The 18,378-nt window shown below is 43.8% G+C and overlaps 1 protein-coding gene and 1 non-coding gene across 5 annotated transcripts in view; both read right to left on the reverse strand.

Moving 5' to 3' along the window:
* Nucleotides 1–4,963: 4,963 nt before the first annotated feature.
* The window catches only part of LOC139413822 (cytosolic 10-formyltetrahydrofolate dehydrogenase-like), a 40,451-nt gene continuing 27,036 nt past the window's right edge, over nucleotides 4,964–18,378 (reverse strand). For all 4 annotated transcript variants that reach the window (XM_071161608.1, XM_071161607.1, XM_071161611.1 and 1 more), the window contains exons 10-23: nucleotides 16,271–16,418; nucleotides 15,881–16,000; nucleotides 15,566–15,693; nucleotides 15,021–15,171; nucleotides 13,806–13,876; nucleotides 13,604–13,709; nucleotides 12,709–12,796; nucleotides 12,369–12,462; nucleotides 10,609–10,708; nucleotides 10,375–10,473; nucleotides 8,528–8,693; nucleotides 8,184–8,289; nucleotides 7,835–8,034; nucleotides 4,964–5,947 (exon numbers count right to left, since the gene is read on the reverse strand). In XM_071161608.1, the coding sequence (XP_071017709.1) occupies nucleotides 5,892–5,947; nucleotides 7,835–8,034; nucleotides 8,184–8,289; nucleotides 8,528–8,693; nucleotides 10,375–10,473; nucleotides 10,609–10,708; nucleotides 12,369–12,462; nucleotides 12,709–12,796; nucleotides 13,604–13,709; nucleotides 13,806–13,876; nucleotides 15,021–15,171; nucleotides 15,566–15,693; nucleotides 15,881–16,000; nucleotides 16,271–16,418 (1,633 nt within the window). In that variant the 3' untranslated portion in view covers nucleotides 4,964–5,891. The remainder of the gene's footprint in view (nucleotides 5,948–7,834; nucleotides 8,035–8,183; nucleotides 8,290–8,527; nucleotides 8,694–10,374; nucleotides 10,474–10,608; nucleotides 10,709–12,368; nucleotides 12,463–12,708; nucleotides 12,797–13,603; nucleotides 13,710–13,805; nucleotides 13,877–15,020; nucleotides 15,172–15,565; nucleotides 15,694–15,880; nucleotides 16,001–16,270; nucleotides 16,419–18,378) is intronic.
* On the reverse strand, nucleotides 7,423–7,477 carry LOC139414514 (U7 small nuclear RNA). The gene has a single exon (XR_011634891.1). It is a non-coding gene; the product is annotated as a U7 small nuclear RNA (small nuclear RNA).

Raw genomic sequence — 18,378 nt, forward strand, 5'->3', positions numbered from 1 at the left:
TTTCTATTTTCTTTCTTTCTACCTTTCCCTCTGTCTCATGATAACTCCATCTTGTTCCTCTCTCTTCTCTCTTTTCTTCCTCGTTGCTCCATCCTCAGTGCCAGCATGTGTTGTACCTGTCACCAACATGTGGCATTAGCCTGGTCCCCTCTAAAGGACATCTGTTCTCTTTTCTGACTGTCTCCCCTCCATTTGCGTAACATCTTCTGAGCTTATGGGGTTTTGGCTCTTTCTACCTGTTAGTATTATTAGCCAGTCTCTCACCCCCTGTCTTTTTCTCTATTTATCCCCCTTCTCACTTCAATTCAGATTGAAACACTACATTGACTAGAGAGACATTTAGTAAATATTTGCCAAACACTGGAAGTGACGTAAATATCAATAGCTTCTTAATCATTCATGACCATGACCGACATTTGAGACCTGCATGCTGTTATCCAGAGAGGAGAGAAGGAACCGAATTCAGCTCTTTATCCCTCCTTGTCCTATAGCCTCCCCACCCCCACACACACGCACGCACGCACTGAAAGTGACTCAGCTGAGGCGTCCCTGAGACGTGGCGTGGACAATCTGTTGCCTCCTGCTCCGCCACTGACACCTTGTTGGAATTTAGAAGCCCCGTTTATACCTGGTTCTAACTTGCGTCCTTTGTCCTGATCTTGTACACATTTTGATTGTCTAGACCTGTCTAAAAATGTGGACACAATCAAAAGACACATTGCGATCAGATCATCCTGCCCCCCTCCGGAGGTAGTCAGACACGCATTGTGTCTGGATATCTTACAAGTGTAGACAGATCTGGACAGAGTAACCATTTAAATCATCATCATTATTCTGCCCTCTAAAATCATTGACAGATGGCACTATTGACTGATTGCATCAACAAGTGTCTTACAGTAAATAAATCTGACATTGAATGAATAGCTGTGAACACATTGGCATAAAGGAAGGAACCAGGAAGTCTGGTCACAATGCAGACACAGTGGATGGATAACAGACACAGTTTAATACCATGAGTAGCAGTGGAGGCTGTTGAGAGGAGGACGGCTCATAATAATGGCTGGAAAGGAGCTAATGGAATGGCATCAAACACATGGAACCCATGTGCCATTCTATTTATTCCACTCTAGCCATTACCACGAGCCTGTACTTCACAATTAATGTGCCACCAACCTTCAGTGATGAGTAGACACATTTCTGGAAATGTGGGCACAATCAGAATGTAGACAAGATCAGGACATGTTAGCTCCAGGTATAAACGGAGCTAAACTGTAAACTCAGGACTATGGGACACATTTATAATTGAGAGATTATGTGTTGCTTATACCCACAAGATAATGGCAATACAAATATAATTACTTAATTAATCATTATATTTATATGATAATGCCTGCTCTGATTTTCCAATTGTTGACCTGAAATGTCAAAATTCCGACCACTTTAGGATCTATGGCCCTGTCCACACAGGTTGTACAACTAATGTACAGCGTATTTGACACAATGGTTTGGTACAACTTCTATTTTTGTGATACATCTATGTGCAGACATTCAGTTGTATACACACAACCATTGTGCAGTCCCCACAATGCTTGTGTAATTATTTTTGTGAAGAAAAACAATCAAAACCACTGTCAAATGTGCGGTACAACAGTTGTACAACTTGAGTGTGAACCTGGCCTATTTGAGCCATATAATCCTCAGTGTGTGTGCAGTGAAAACAAAGTTTAGTGAAACTTACAAGCTATACATGTAGTAGTCCACACTGACATATTGATAGCAATGGCCTTTCGGGTTTGTTGTTATATGGCAAGTCTATGGGACTCAATATGACAGGCTAGACAACCCATTACACACCTTGAGTTGGATCCAGGATTACATAATGAAATCCAAGGAAAGACTGTCTAGCACTTGCTATGCAGAGCTTGTCTTTAGACCGAGGTTTTTGTAGATGTGGTTGCATTTTTTTATTAGGAACTGTACAGATCGACACGAATGTGATGCATTTGTGTATGTTATACCTTCTCTGTCGGACTGGTCCGTCAAAAGTTTAATGCTTTGACATATGTAAACTCTTCATTAAGATGGACAACAATGCTGAGTAAAAACACAGATAGCCTGTTTGTCATTTCCAACCTGAAAAGGACTGGCCAAAGGGCAGTTCGGGCAAATGCCCAGTGGGCCAGTCCATCTTTAGGCCGGTGGGCCAGTTTTATGAGGGGGAAAAAAGGGAGAGAAGTGTAACTGTCCACACTAATAGGCCTCTGTCATCCCGTTATGCCAAGACTGACATGTTCCTAGTGGTGGCGTGCCATTGAGGTCCCTGTGACCCCCCACAATGTCCCAGCTTCTCTCTGAGCTGCGACCTTTACATTTTAACGTGGATCTTCCGCGATACGGATTGAATGCAGCCCTTACATTCCCTTCACCCACCTGTACAGCATCCAGAACTATGCCTGCAGTCATCATCCCCAGCCCGACCTCAAGTTACGGCGCCACCACCTGTAGACAGATCCTCCTGGAGCTCTCTGTTGGACTTGTCTTTCTCCTCATCTATCTTATTATTAGTCCAAGACAGGGCAGGAGACCTCCATTGAAGATCATTCTTGGTGTGTGAAACTGTCTAACACGCAAGTATGCACAAACAAACACTCACGCATTTGCTGCCAACCAGGATTCCTCCATGACCGGTGTTGTCTTTTCAGCCTGCCCTCCCCCTTGGATACAGTCTCTTGGATGGAGTCCACCAAAGTACATTTGAATTAGCAATTTAACAAATGGAATATGTAAGTGGCAAATACCAGTGTCATGACGTTGCCCTCTTTGGGTACAGCAATCACGAGAGGACAAAGGTTGCAGACCATTGCTGAATCTTTTAACCATACCACCTGGTTAAACTCTTAGACTATCGATACCGACAGAATAAGAACAAGTCTTTGATATTAATTACTAGTCTGCAGCTAGGAATTCGGTATCATTGAACGCGAAGAACGACAACCACCGAAACATCCATTCTACAACAACATGAATGAATGTCACTCTGAACTATCTCCTCTAACCACGGCAGAGAGATAGAGAGCGAGGACGGAAACTTTCCAATAGAAACTAACTTTTCAACAGCGATCAAGGCGACACACTGAGCGTAAATAGATATATTGATTGCAATTGTTCCCGAATGAGTGAGCGTTCATGTGCAAAGGATTAGCATTTCCATTGCTATAATTATCAACTCTGTAGTGACTTCTCAGTCGACCCCCTATATAACATTTGTACAACAAGCCGCCATGCCGGTTTAGACCACTAGGGCACATCCGCCTATCATTTCTTGTAACCACATTTACTTTGTTTGTTTGTTTATGCATTTCTGTGAATTACTTAGTTAGAAAATAAATGATTTAAGACAATTGATGTATGATGACTCTTAGTGAAGACTGGGTTCGTGCAGATAACCAACAATTTACGACGTTTGGAATGAGACTAACGTGAGGTAAAATAAATAATTCATTAAATTCGAAGACTAATTGATCAGATATAAAATATCTGAAAAGGTATATTAGGAAATATTAGGAATATTTTCCTTGGTGCCCCGCCTTCCTAGTTAATTACAGTTACATGATTAATCAGTTTAATTGCATAATACTAATTACAGAGAATCTTTGATAAAAACGAAGTCTTCAATTTAATGATAGTAAAGACACGACACCAGTCATATTACTGTATAAACCTTTGTGATTTTAATGAATCAGGAAAACTAGTAAAAAGGCGCTTGTTCAAGCTCTGATATGGAGATCATCATTCATAAAGTTCCATTCAATTGTCATCCAGTATTGTCCATGAACACAACACATCTATTGTGTAGACCAGGTATTCCCAAACTGGGGTGCAATGCCGTCAGGGGTACGCCAAATAAAAATGTGATCAACATTAATAAAATAAAAAAATAAACATTTAACTTTTTTCTCTCCACATTTTCAAACAGTCCATTTATATTTTCCAACAGGGCTATTACATTTGGGTGAGCTTTTTTTAATCGTCTGAGTTGCCTTGTTTCACTGCCAAAAATAAAATGAAACCATCTAGTGTTCAGCGAAATAACAACGCAATGTCAAATACAGGTAGCCTAGTCAAATAATTAACATCCAATCACATTAACCGTTACTCTCTTGCTGGAATTCCACTAATGTATGTAGCCAAACGTAGCTGCTGCTCATGTTGGTATCTGTACTGATGGTGCAAAAGCCATGACAGGGAGATATAGTGAAGTGGTAATACGCATGCAAGCAGTTTCTCCCGATGCCAATTGAGTACCGTGCAGCATCCATCGAGAGGCTCTTACTGCCAAGGGAATGCCTGACAACTTAAAAGACGTTTTGGACACTAGTGAAAATTGTTAACTTTCTTAAAGCAAGGCCCCTGAACTCTTGTGTGTTTTCTGCACTATGCAATCATATGGGCAACGACCATGTAATGCTTTTACAACATACAGAAGTGCGCTGGTTATCAAGGGGCAAAGTAATGAAAGTTTTTTTTTTAAATGAGAGACGAGCTTAAACTTTTCTTTACTGACCATAATTTTCACTTGTCTGACCACTTGCATGATAACGAGTTTCTCACATGACTGGCCTATCTGGGTGATGTTTTTTTAAACTCAAGCTTACGTACAATGTCAAATGTGATATAGCGAAGCACCTGAGTGAGTTGGGTATGCAATTAAGCACATACTTTTCCGAAACGGTTGACATAACTAGATTCGTTATCCCTTTCATGCCCTGCCTCCAGTCCACTTACAGATATCTGAATGAGAGAGCCTCATCAAAATTACAACAAGCGGTTCGGTGAGAATTTAATTTAATCAGAAGCCACTGCCAGATTTCTGGATTGGGTTGCGCTCAGACTATCCTGCATTGGCATATTGCGCTGTTAAGACACTGATGCCCTTTGCAACCACGTACCTGTGTGAGAGTGGATTTCTAAGAGGGGGAAATCATTTCACATTGTATTTCTCATTCATAAAAAATTTCAATTTCATAAGTAATTGTGCTAAACAGCACTAAGAAATATTAGAGGGTTAATCACATTTCAGAAAGACTGAATTACAAGTAGAATTGTTCATCAGGGCATGTGGAGGTATTAGGTTTCCTTTCTGCCTCGTCTATCATTCACATTTAGTTCAGGAATTTGCTTAGTGACATATGGTCTGATTATAAAGAGAGAATACCCACTGGGCAAAAACCGTTTGGAATCAACATTGTTTCCAAGCCATTTAAAAAAATATATATAATAATGTGTTAACGTTGAATCAACAGGAAAACTGATTGGATTTTTTACCAAACTTTTAACCGAAATTGAATTTGTGTTAGTTGACAACTCAACCAAATGCAAATCAAAACTAGACGTTGAACCGACGTCTGTGCCCAGTGGGTAGCTACCACACATCTCTCTATAACTCTGGAAAAAATTAACAGACCACTGCAAAATTATCAATGTCTCTGGTTTTACAGATTTCATGCGTCTTGGCATGCTCTGTCTCGCAACCACTGTGAAATTTGGTGGAGGATCAGTCTGATTGAAAATCAGGGTTATTCCACCAAATATAGATTTCTGAACTCCTCCTAAGTTAAAACAATATTATGTTGTTTAAAAATGAATATGAACTTATTTTCTTTGCATTATTCAAGGTCTGCATCTTTTTGTTATTTTGATCATTTACATTTTCTGCAAATAAATGCTCTTAAATTACAATATTTTTATTTGGAATTTGGGAGAAATGTTGTCAGTAGTTTATAGAATAAAACAAAAATGTTCATTTTAACCAAAAACATACCTATAAATAGTAAAACCAGAGAAACGGATAATTTTGTAGTGGTCTCTTCATTTTTTCCAGAGCTGTATATTTAGTACTCTACAGTGACAGCCTTGGTCTTCAGGTATTCGTTAAGAGCCTCTTGTCCTGTTGGAGAAAGCCAGTGATGTTGAGACAGGATATAAATGCAATTGAATTGGCATTCCTAGAAAATGCATCTTTGGACTTCTCCCATTCTAGTAATTCTACTCCCACATGAAAAAATACTATAGTATACTATGGTATACATATTAGAGGTCGACCGATTTATGATTTTTCAACGCCGATACCGATTATTGGAGGACCAAAAAAGCCGATACCGATTAATCGGCCGATTAAAAAAAATGTATTTGTAATAATGACAATTACAACTACACTGAATGAACACTTATTTTAACTTAATATAATATATCAATAAAATCAATTTAGCCTCAAGTAAATAATGAAACATGTTCAATTTGGTTTAAATAATGCAAAAACAAAGTGTTGGAGAAGAAAGTAAAAGTGCAATATGTGCTATGTAAGAAAGCTAACGTTTCAGTTCCTTGCTCAGAACATGAGAACATATGAAAGCTGGTGGTTCCTTTTAACATGAGTCTTCAATATTCCCAGGTAAGAAGTTTTAGGTTGTAGTTATTATAGGAATTATAGGACTATTTCCCTCTATACCATTTGTATTTCATTAACCTTTGACTATTAGATGTTCTTATAGGCACTTTAGTATTGCCAGTGTAACAGAATAGCTTCCGTCCCTCTCCTCGCTCCTCCCTGGGCTCGAACCAGCAACACAACGACAACAGCCACCATCGAAGCAGCGTTACCCATGCAGAGCAAGGGGAACAACTACTAGAAGGCTCAGAGCGAGTGACGTTTGAAACACTATTAGCGCGCGCTAACTAGCTAGCCATTTCACTTCGGTTACACCAGCCTCATCTCGGGAGTTGATAGGCTTGAAGTCATAAACAGCGCAATGCTTGACGCACAACGAAGAGCTGCTGGCAAAACGCACAAAAGTGCTGTTTGAATGAATGTTTACGCGCCTGCTTCTGCCTACCACCGCTCAGTCAGATACTTAGATACTTGTATGCTCAGTCAGATTATATGCATTATATCATCAACCATGTGTAGTTAACTAGTGATTATGATTGATTGTTTTTTATAAGATAAGTTTAATGCTAGCTAGCAACTTACCTTGGCTTACTGCAGTCGCGTAACAGGCAGTCTCCTTGTGGAGTGCAACGAGAGAGAGGCAGGTCGTTATTGCGTTGGACTAGTTAACTGTAAGGTTGCAAGATTGAATCCCCCGAGCTGACAAGGTGAAAATCTGTCGTTCTGCCCCTGAACGAGGCAGTTAACCCACCGTTACTAGGCCATCATTGAAAATAAGAATGTGTTCTTAACTGACTTGCCTAGTTAAATAAAGGTATAAAAAAATAAAAAAATCGGCGCCCAAAAATACCGGCCATTCCGATTAATCGGTCGACCTCTAATACATATTATATAGTATTTACTGTAGTGTTTTTGCCAATATTACTGGAGTATTTACAACAGTGTTTTAGTTTTATTATCTTTGACATAGAAGTGGAGGCTTTCTCTTTGAGGATACCTACTGGAGAAATACTAAAAGAGCTAATTTTCCATAACCTGTAGGTAGGTAGGTCTGAACCTTCAGAGCTTCTGCCCTATTTCTATAACCTGTAGGGAACACAATATGGTCTATACTTAGCATGTAGGTTTCTCACTTATGGGTGGCACAAATTGGGATTTGGGGGAGGGGAATCAGCAGGTTATATACAAATGAAATACTGTAGTATTTACTATAGTTAAAAAAGTGTAGTGTTTTTGCTGTGTTTACTATAGTATTCTACAGTTTACTAGAGAATTCTATAGTAAGTACTGTTGTATTCTATAGTAAACTGTAGTATTTTTCCATGTGGGCTTCTATGATTTATCTAACCTGTGTGGAAACAATGTCCCAGAATCAGCAAGTCTTACCCAGGTCTTTGCCAAAGCCGGACTGCTTGAATCCGCCGAAGGGAGCAGCCACGTCCGTCTTGTTGTAGGTGTTGACAAAGACGGTGCCGGCGTTGAGCTTCTCGCTGACATACAGCGCCTTGCTGATGTCACGGGTGAACACTCCTGATGCCAGGCCATACTCAGTGGCATTGGCCCTCCGCAGAACCTCGTCCACATCCCTAAGAGAGAGAGAAAGGGATGAAGAGAAAGGTCGGAGGAGAGCTAGTCAGAGGACCAAGATTTGAAACCCATGCCGACTCAGGTATGTAAGTGTTCTGGGGTCAGCTGAACCACACAGGGCACCCATCTGACAATGGCAAACACTGACCCGCTCTTGAACTTGGAGAGGATCATGACGGGGCCAAACGACTCCTCTATAGCAATGAACATGTGGTCCTGAACATCGGTGAAGATGGTGGGCTCAAAGAAGAATCCTGGAGAAAGGTACCACAGGGAAAGATATAGTAAACAACTTATTTACTATATTAGTCATTTTGTAGCTGATAGTCATCCCTTGAACTGAGAAATGGTAACTTCACAAATGGTCACAGTATGACATCCAAATTCCATTTCTAAACAGACTGGATTTGGAGTGACATTTGCCCCTAACTCTGCCTCACAGCTAATATTAGTCAAATCTACAGCGCTATGAACTGAAAAAAGAAGTCTAACCTGGGCGGGAGACCTGTTTGCCCCCACACACCAGAGTGGCCCCTTCCCTCACGCCTGTCTGGCAGTACTCCACCAGCTTGTCCAAGTGGGCCTTGTGGTTCTGGGGTCCGTGGTCTGTGGAGCGGTCCAGAGGATCTCCAATCTTCATCTTCTTAACCTCCTCCACCTGAGATGAGGTAGTTAGCAGATGGCTAAGTTAGCATAGCACTGTGAGATTCAAATCAAATTGTATTGGTCACATATACATATTTAGCAGATGATATTGCGGGTGTAGCGAAATGTTTGTTTTCCTAGCTCTACTGCAGTATTATCTAACAATTCACACAAATCTACTGTAAAATAAATAAGAAATATATAAATATTAGGACGAGCAATGTAGGAGTGGCATTGACTAAAATAAAGTAGAATTGAATACAGTATGTACATATGAAATGAGTAACGCAGTAGTAAGTAAACATTATTAAAGTGACTAGTGTTCCATTTTAAAATGACCAGCCTCTAAGGTAAAGGGTCGAGTAACTGGGTGGAGGCCGGCTAATGATGGCTATTTAACAGTCTGATGGCCTTGAGGTGTTTTTCAGTCTCTCGGTCCCAGCGTTGATGCACCTGTACTGACCTCGCCTTCTGGATGGTAGCGAGGTGAACAGACCGTGGCTTGGATGGTTGATGTCCTTGATGATCTTTTTGGCCTTCCTGTGACATCAGGTGCTGTAAGTGTCCTGGAGGGCAGGCATTGTACCCCCGGTGATGCGTTGGGCAGACCGCACCACTCTCTGGAGAGCCCAGGCAGTTGCAGGCAGTCCAGTTGCCGTACCAGGCGGTGTGCATCTGTAAAAGTTTGTGAGGGTGTTAGGGGCCAAGCCAAATTTCTTCAGCCTCCTGAGGTTGAAGAGACGCTGGTGCACCTTCTTCACCACACTGTCTGTGTGGGTGGACCATTTCAGATTGTCAGTGTACGCCGAGGAACTTGAACCTTTTCACCTTCTCTCCTGTAGTCCCGTCAATGTGGATAGGGGCATGCTCTCTCTGATGCTTCCCAGAGTCCACGATCAGCTCCTTCATTTTGTTGACGTTGAGGGAGAGGCTATTTTCCTGGCACCACTCCGCCAGGGCCCTCACCTCCTCCCTGTAGGCTGTCTTGTCATTGGTAATCAGGCCTACAACTGTTGTGTTGTCTGTAAACTTGATGATTGAGTTGACTGCGTGGCCATGCACGCCTCCATGGGTGAACAGGGAGTACAGGAGGGGGCTGAGCACGCACCCTTGTGGGGCCACTGTGTTGAGAATCAGCATAATGGAGGTGTTGTTTCCTACTTTCACCACCTGGGGGCGGCCCGTCAAGAAGTCCAGGACCCAGTTGCACAGGGCGGGGCTCAGACCCAGGGCCCCGAGCTAAATGTTGAGCTTGGAGGGTACTATGGCGTTGAAGGCCGAGCTATAGTCAATGAACAGCATTCTTACATAAGTATTCCTCTTGTACAGATGGGATAGGGCAATGTGCAGTGCGATGGCGATTGCATTGTCTGTGGACCTATTGGGGCGGTAAGCAAATTGAAGTGGGTCTAGGGTGTCAGGTAAGATAGAGGTGATATGATCCTTAACTAGCCTCTCAAATCACTTCATGATGACAGAAGTGATAAGGAAGAGGATGGCTAAGTTAGAATAGCCCTGTGTGATAAGGTAGCGAGCGGTGGCTAAGTTAGCATAGCACTGTGAGATAAGGTAGCGAGCGGGTGGCTAAGTTAGCATAGCGCTGTGAGATAAGGTAGCGAGCGGGTGGCTAAGTTAGCATAGCGCTGTGAGATAAGGTAGCGAGTGGGTGACTAAGTTAGCATTGAGACACGTACCACTCTCTTGACATACTGGTCATGGATGTTCTCTTCCACAAAGAGCCTGCCTGCTGCAATGCAGTTCTCTCCCTTGTTGAAGAATACAGCACTCAATCCCTAAAATACACAAATAAATACAGTGAAATTGATGCCTTACAATATTCTGAAATATTCATATTTTATATTCTTTGATATACATATTTTTGTATTAATGTTTTGTAGCGACCAGCATTGAATTGAAGGCCCACTGACCATGCGGACGGCCTTGTCCATGTCACAGTCACTGAAGATGATGAGTGGAGATTTACCCCCCAGTTCTAGGGACACCTTCTTCACATTACTGACTGCACAGCTGAGATAGAGGAACACACAAAAACAGGTGTTAATACACAAACACACAAACACACACATACTGCACTACAGTGGTCACCAACCAGTGGATCGCGATAAACTGGTCGATCTCCAAGCCATTCCTAGTTGATCACAAAACATTTCTGTTAAGGCCTTAGGCATTCCTATTTTTTTTATTTGTTTTGCGCTGTTTATGGTAGCTCCACTTTATTCAGCAGCCCTAACGCCGGGGAGGCAAAGTGTTCCCATTTTGGGAGTTTTTGATTATGCTAATTCGAGTTCAGCGGGGGCATGGACATCGGGGGCATGGACATCGACCTTTTACACCGTACCCAAACCGGCCGAACGAGTGCGTCATCGTGCACAAGTTGATTTTCCCCCCCCCACACCAAACGCGATCACGACACGCAGGTTAAAATATCAAAACAAACTCTGAACCAATTATATTAATTTGGGGACAGGTCGAAAATTAGGTCGAAGATTAAACATTTATGGCAATTTATTTACACAAGGTCTTCTACTCCGACAATTAATCCACACATAAAACTGTCAACCGAATCATGTCTAGTCATCTCTCCTCCTTCCAGGCTTTGTCTTCTTTAACCACACCGCTAACATTAGGTGTGGCTACACCGCTAACATGCTGACTACACCGCTAACATGCTGACCACACCGCTAACATGCTGACCACACCGCTAACATGCTGACCACACCGCTAACATGCTGACCACACCGCTAACATGCTGACTACACCGCTAACATGCTGACCACACCGCTAACATGCTGACCACACCGCTAACATGCTGACTACCCCGCTAACATGCTGACCACACCGCTAACATGCTGACCACACCGCTGACCATGTTAGCGGTGTGGTCAGCATGTTAGCGGTGTAGCCAGCATGTTAGCGGTGTGGTCAGCATGTTAGCGGTGTGGTCAGCATGTTCGCTGGGTAGTCAGCATGTTAGCGGTGTAGTCAGCATGTTAGCGGTGTGGTCAGCATGTTCGCTGGGTAGTCAGCATGTTAGCGGTGTAGTCAGCATGTTAGCGGTGTGGTCAGCATGTTCCCTGGGTAGTCAGCATGTTAGCGGTGTGGTCAGCATGTTAGCGGTGTAGTCAGCATGTTAGCGGTGTGGTCAGCATGTTAGCGGTGTGGTCAGCATGTTCGCTGGGTAGTCAGCATGTTAGCGGTGTAGTCAGCATGTTAGCGGTGTAGTCAGCATGTTAGCGGTGTAGTCAGCATGTTCGCTGGGTAGTCAGCATGTTAGCGGTGTAGTCAGCATGTTAGCGGTGTGGTCAGCATGTTAGCGGGGTGGTCAGCATGTTAGCGGTGTGGTCAGCATGTTAGCGGGGTAGTCAGCATGTTAGCGGTGCAGTCAGCATGTTAGCGGAGTAGTCAGCATGTTAGCGGTGTGGTCAGCATGTTAGCGGGGTAGTCAGCATGTTAGGGGGTTTTAAGTCACGTAAAAAATAATAATAATCTGAGCGGTAGATAGAATTTTGACTCAGAAAGTGTTTTTGACTCAGAAAAGGTTGGTGACCACTGCTGTACTACATAAACATAAACAGTATGCTATTATTGGCCAAAGTCTTGGCCAACCACCGAGAGCCTAAAGTCATGACCTCTCTGGACTGAGGTTGCCACAACAGTGACCACTCACCTCTTCATGATGTGTTTCCCTATCTCAGTGGAGCCAGTAAAGCCAAGCTTCCGGACGTCCGGGTGGTCGGACAGACGCTGGCCCACCAGAGCACCTGAGAGACAGCAGAAGAAGAACCAGCACACCGTCAGCATCACAACAAAACATTGTATCTCCTATAAGTCAACTTTTCAGTCATCTGAGAAAAAAATGGTGCACCTTCCCAGATTCTCTATTGCAGGGGGTGAGAGGACAACTGACATGCAGCCAAAAAACAGGTGTGTAAAGAAAAGATAGGAGCAACTCTTTCGATATGAACATTTGTATAAAACAACGATCAAAAACAGAAAAGCATGTTTACCTGATCCAGGGAGGATGTTGATCACTCCCTTGGGGAATCCTGCCCTCGCAGCCAATTCAGCAAACTTCATCGCTGTCAGTGGAGTCACCTAGGGACCATAGGAATATACACACAACTAAAATGATTGAACATGCTAGCTTTAGGCAATTCATATACCTTGACAAATGCAGGTATCTCAGGCATACTGTATCAAATGTATTGAAATCAGTTGTACCCCTGTAAAAAGACTGCTTCTGTAACTTTATTGAAGGACACGCTAACAATAGTCAGGAGTTGGCTAAACCCCATAGGCCAATCAATCAAATGTATTATATAAAGCTAATTTTACATTAGCAGTTGTCAAAAAGTGCTTTACAGCAACCCAGCCTAAAACCCCAAAGAGCAAGCAATGCAGAGGGAAACGCACGGTGACTAGGAAAAACTCCCTAGGAGGCTGGAATCTATGAAGAATCCTAGAGAGGAACCAGTCTTCTGGCTGTACAGGGTACAGATTTAATAGTACATGTGGCCATATCGCTTTTGAAATCGTTCAAACGGATCACGCTGACTAAATGCCCCATTGGAGAAGGGGTTGAAACCCGTGGAGGCTGCTGAGGGGAGGACGGCTCATAATAATAGCTGGAACGGAGCAAATGGAATGGCATCAAACACATGCGTTTGATGTATTTGATACCATTCCAATGATTCTGCTTCAGCCGTTACCACGAGTCCATTATCCCCAATTAAGGTGCCACCAACCTCCTCTGGTTGAAACATTTTCTGTACAGTACACAGTTTAGTGTCTGGACACCAGTGCACTGCCCCCTAGTGCACAGTACAGTACATAACATTTTAAAATATCCCTTTGTTCCCCTCTTTAGTGGAAAAATATGAACAGGATTGTGATGCTCCTTACTTGGGCAGGTTTGAGGACCACAGTGTTACCAGCAGCCAGACAGGCAGCTGTTTTCCAGGCCAACATCATGAGAGGGTAGTTCCAGGGAATTACGATAGCACACACTCTGAGAGTTAAAATGACAAATATGCTTATTCTCAAAATCTTGTTATGACCCAAAAATTGATTAGCTATGTATTTGCATGTGGCTGGTGTATCTCACCCGATTGGTTCTTTCTTGGTGAAGGTAAGGTTGCGATTGGGTCGGGCCTGGTTGATGGGGATGGTGCAGCCCTGTAGAAGGAGACAGTCACTGATCATGAACATAAACTTAAACATAAAATCTAAGTTTCTTGGTCGCATAGAAAGTTAAGTGGATGTTAACAATGCAGTAGAATGTCAAAAGAATAATAAAAAAATCTAGAAATATCAGAACAAATTCATATTACAATCCAAATAACACAGAAGAATAATTAGAAACTTATTAAGTGAGTGTTATATTGCCTTATAAACATATTCACTGAGTGTACAAAACATTAGGAACACCTGCTCTTTCCTTGACATAGACGGACCAGGTGAATCCATGTGAAAGCTATGATCCCTTATTGATGTCACTTGTTAAATCAGTGTAGATGAAGGCAAGGAGACAGGTTAAAGAAGGATTTTTGGTGTCAACATGGGCCATCATCCTTGTGGAACGCTTTCAACTCTTTGTAGTCTATGCCCCAACTAATTGAGGCTGTTCTGAGGGCAAAATGGGAGGGGTGCAACTCAATATTAGGAAGGTGTCCTTAATATTTTGTACACTCAATGTATATAGCACCTTATAGATGCAGTCAAAGCATTATGAAACTATAATAAAGCACTTAGGAATGACTGGCCCCTTACCTGTGGTATTCATAGTAGGTAACAAGTCTTTAATTAAAGGCCCAATGCAGTCAAAAACATGATTTTCCAGTGTTTTATATATATTTACACACTATTAGGTTAGAATCATTTTGTGAAAATTATGATAATGCCGTTTTAGTGTACAAGCTGTTTCAAAAGACTGCCTGAAATTTCAGCCTGTTTTGGCGGGATGGAGGTTTGGCCTTCGATGGTGACATTGCCATGTGGTAAATTAGTTAATAGACCAATAAGAAAGAGTTTCAAACCGGTCTTCCAATAACAGCTCATTCACAGTTTTCCCTCCCCTCTCAGACCACTCCCAGACAGTCCTAGCTAAATTATTGCTTGAGAAATTGCCCCTTTGTTAAGAACCTATTTTTGTTTCTTTTTGACCATTTAATAATTAAAGTACTTAATTGTTACCCAGAAACGATGTGATATTGAGATAAAAACAGCTGCATTGGCTCTTTAAAGCACCTGCTTCTTTGTTGCACAAAATGAAAAACAGTGGGCAATATGGACAATGTTGTGATATCCCCCACTCTCTCACCTGGATCTTGTCACACCAGCCAGCGAAGTAGCGGAAGGTCTGGATGGACATGCCCACATGGGTCTTCAGGGCCAGTGTGTATACGGCCCCAGAGTCCATGGACTCTATGGTGGCTAACTCCTCTTGGTGCTCCTCCATCAGGTCAGCCAGCCTGTAGGTGAAGGGTTAAATGGTTTCATTTAAACATCTGCTACAGCAACACGTTAGTAATTTAACACTGGAAAATGCACCTTAACGGAAAATATTACACAAATCAAAAAGTGAAGTGTGACCTCACCCACGTCTTCAAAAAACATCTATATATTATCCTGTGTATCTTATAGACCCAGCGATACATGGTTGAATGCCTTGTATAGTTGCCTGCATTTTAATGTTTCAAAGACCACCTGTATTATTATATGTGGCTGGGTCTTAGTCTTGTGTTGCATCAGAAATGGAGCCCTATTTGAGATGGAACCTATGGGCCCTATTCCCTATGGATCCAGGTTAAAAGTACTGCGCTATAATAGGATGCTATTTTACATGCTTGTTTCTAATAGACTGACTTATATAGTAGTCTGCCTCTGTCTCTGGGGTTTATCTTTCCCCACTCTCCCTCCTCGAACGCCTCCTTGGCGGCCGCTACAGCTCGGTCCACGTCACTGGCTTGAGCTAAAGACACATCACAGATAGCCTAAAGAGAAAGCGAGAGAGATGGGAAACACAGACGCACACAAACACACATACTGTAAGAGTGATATAGTCACTTAATTTGTCATCGTCTGAGACAAACCAAATTGGTGCGAGCAGATCAAGTTATTAAGACCTTTAGGAAAACCATGGATCAGACATTAATGGACAAGTGAAAGCTAGCTCCCTACTGTTCCATCTGTGGGGTTGATGGTCTTGTACGTCTTGCCTCCCTCTGCGTCCACAAACTCCCCGTTGACGAAGAGCTGGTGGGGCATCCGGATGGTCATGTTGTTGATGTTCTTCTCCACCTAGTTACAGGACATTTACATTATGCTACCTAATCCAAAGGCCTTTTCAGGCTTGTTGTGTTCTTCCTTAGTGATCATGTTACTAATGCAGGAGACTGAAATAAGAACTGGAATGCCCTCCAAAGTTTCACTCCTGAACCTAACGGCCTACATTAGATTAGAGTATTGAGGATAATGCTGATTCTGGTGGTAATAATGATGATGACGGTTATGATAATGATGAAGATAGAGGATCATAGTAATAATGACGATGATGATGGTGACGCTTACGTAGTCAACGACCAGCTCCTCCTCGTCGTCCTCCCCTCGGAGCTTCCTCACACACATCTGGATGAAGTCCTGGAAGGTGGTGTTCATGTACACGTCCTCATTCTGCAGCTGACACCCACTGGCCCTCAGCTTCACCTCCTCCACCAGCCTGACAACATAACATAGGATTAACTTTATTGTACCAGAAGTAAAATATCATACTTCTTCATCAACGTCTAATTTTATGTATGCTTTGGAGTTATTTACTTACTGCAGAGAGAGGGGGGGATGGAGGGGGAGTGGGGGATGGGGCTAGGGCGAGGTGGGGGGGGTGAGAGGGTGTGGAGAGCGAGAGTGAGGGAGGGAAGCAAAGGAGGTGGTAGGGATGAAATAGGTAGTAGGGGTGAGATAGGGATGAAGGAGGTGGTAGGGGTGAGGTAGGGGTGAAGGAGGTGGTAGGGGTGAGAGGGTGTGGAGAGCGAGAGTGAGGGAGGGAAGCAAAGGAGGTGGTAGGGATGAAATAGGTAGTAGGGGTGAGATAGGGATGAAGGAGGTGGTAGGGGTGAGGTAGGGGTGAAGGAGGTGGTAGGGATGAGGTAGGTGGTAGGTCGTGAAGGAGGTGGTAGGGGTGAGGTATGGATGTAGGAGGTGGTAGGGGTGAGGTAGGGATGAATGAGTTGGTAGGGGTGAGTTAGGGGTGAAGAAGTTGGTAGGGGTGAGGTAGGAGGGAAGACAGTGGTAGGGATGAAGGAGGTTGTAGGGGTGAGGTAGGGATGAAGGGAGTGGTAGGGGTGAGGTAGGGATGAAGGAGGTGGTAGGGGTGAAGGAGGTGGTAGGTGTGAGGTAGGGATGAAGGAGGTGGTAGGTGTGAGGTAGTGATGTAGGGTTGAGGTAGGGATGTGTGAGGTAGTGATGAAGGAGGTGGTAGGTGTGAGGTAGTGATGTAGGGTTGAGGTAGGGATGTGTGAGGTAGTGATGAAGGAGGTGGTAGGGTTGAGGTAGGGCTGAAAGAGTTGGTAGGGATGAGGCAGAGATGAAGGAGGTGGTAGGGGTGAGGTAGGGGTGAAGAAGTTGATAGGGGTGAAGGAGTTGGTAGGAGGTGGTAGGGGTGAAGGAGGTGATAGGGGTGAGATAGTGATGAGAGTTGGTAGGGACGAGGCAGGGATGAAGGAGGTGGTAGGGGTGAGGCAGGGACAAAGGAGGTGTTAGGGATATAGGAGGTGGTAGGGGTGAGGCAGGGATGAAGGAGGTGGTAGGGGTGAGGTAGGGGTGAAGAAGTTGGTAGGGGTGAGGCAGGAGGGAAGACGGTGGTAGGAGTGAGGTAGGGATGAATGAGTTGGTAGGGGTGAGGTAGGGATGAATGTGGTGATAGGTGTGAGGTAGGGATGTAGGAGGTGGTAGGTCTGAGGTAGGGATGAAGGAGGTGATAGGTGTGAGGTAGGAGGTGGTAGGTGTGAGTTAGGGATGAAGGAGGTGATAGATGTGAGGTAGGGATGTAGAAGGTGGTAGGTGTGAGGTAGGGATGTAGGAGGTGATAGGTGTGAGGTAGGGATGAAGGAGTGATAGGTGTTAGGTAGGGATGTAGGAGGTGGTAGGTGTGAGGTAGGGATGTAGGGTTGAGGTAGGGGTGAAGGAGTTGGTAGGGGTGAGGTAGGAGGGAAGAAGGTGGTAGGGGTGAGGTAGGGAGGAATGAATTGGTAGGGGTGAGGTAGGGATGAATGAGGTGGTAGGGGTGAGGGAGTGGATAGGGGTAAGGTAGGAGGGAAGAAGGTGGTAGGGGTGAGGTATGGGTGAATGAGTTGGTAAGGGTGAGGTAGGGATGAATGAGGTGGGATGGGTGAGGGAGTTGATAGGGGTGAAGGAGGTGGTAGGTGTGAGGTAGGGATGTAGGAGGTGGTAGGTGTGAGGTAGGGATGATGTAGGTGGTAGTGGTGAGGTAGTGATGAAGGTGGTAGGGGTGAGGTATAGATGAAGGAGGTTGTAAGGGTGAGATAGGGATGAAGGAGGTGGTAGGGGTGAGGCAGGGATGATGTAGGTGGTAGTGGTGAGGTAGTGATGAAGGTGGTAGGGGTGAGGTATAGATGAAGGAGGTTGTAAGGGTGAGGTAGGGATGAAGGAGGTGGTAGTGG

The sequence above is a fragment of the Oncorhynchus clarkii genome, chromosome 7 (assembly GCF_045791955.1).
Source record: "Oncorhynchus clarkii lewisi isolate Uvic-CL-2024 chromosome 7, UVic_Ocla_1.0, whole genome shotgun sequence".
NCBI lineage: Eukaryota > Metazoa > Chordata > Actinopteri > Salmoniformes > Salmonidae > Oncorhynchus > Oncorhynchus clarkii.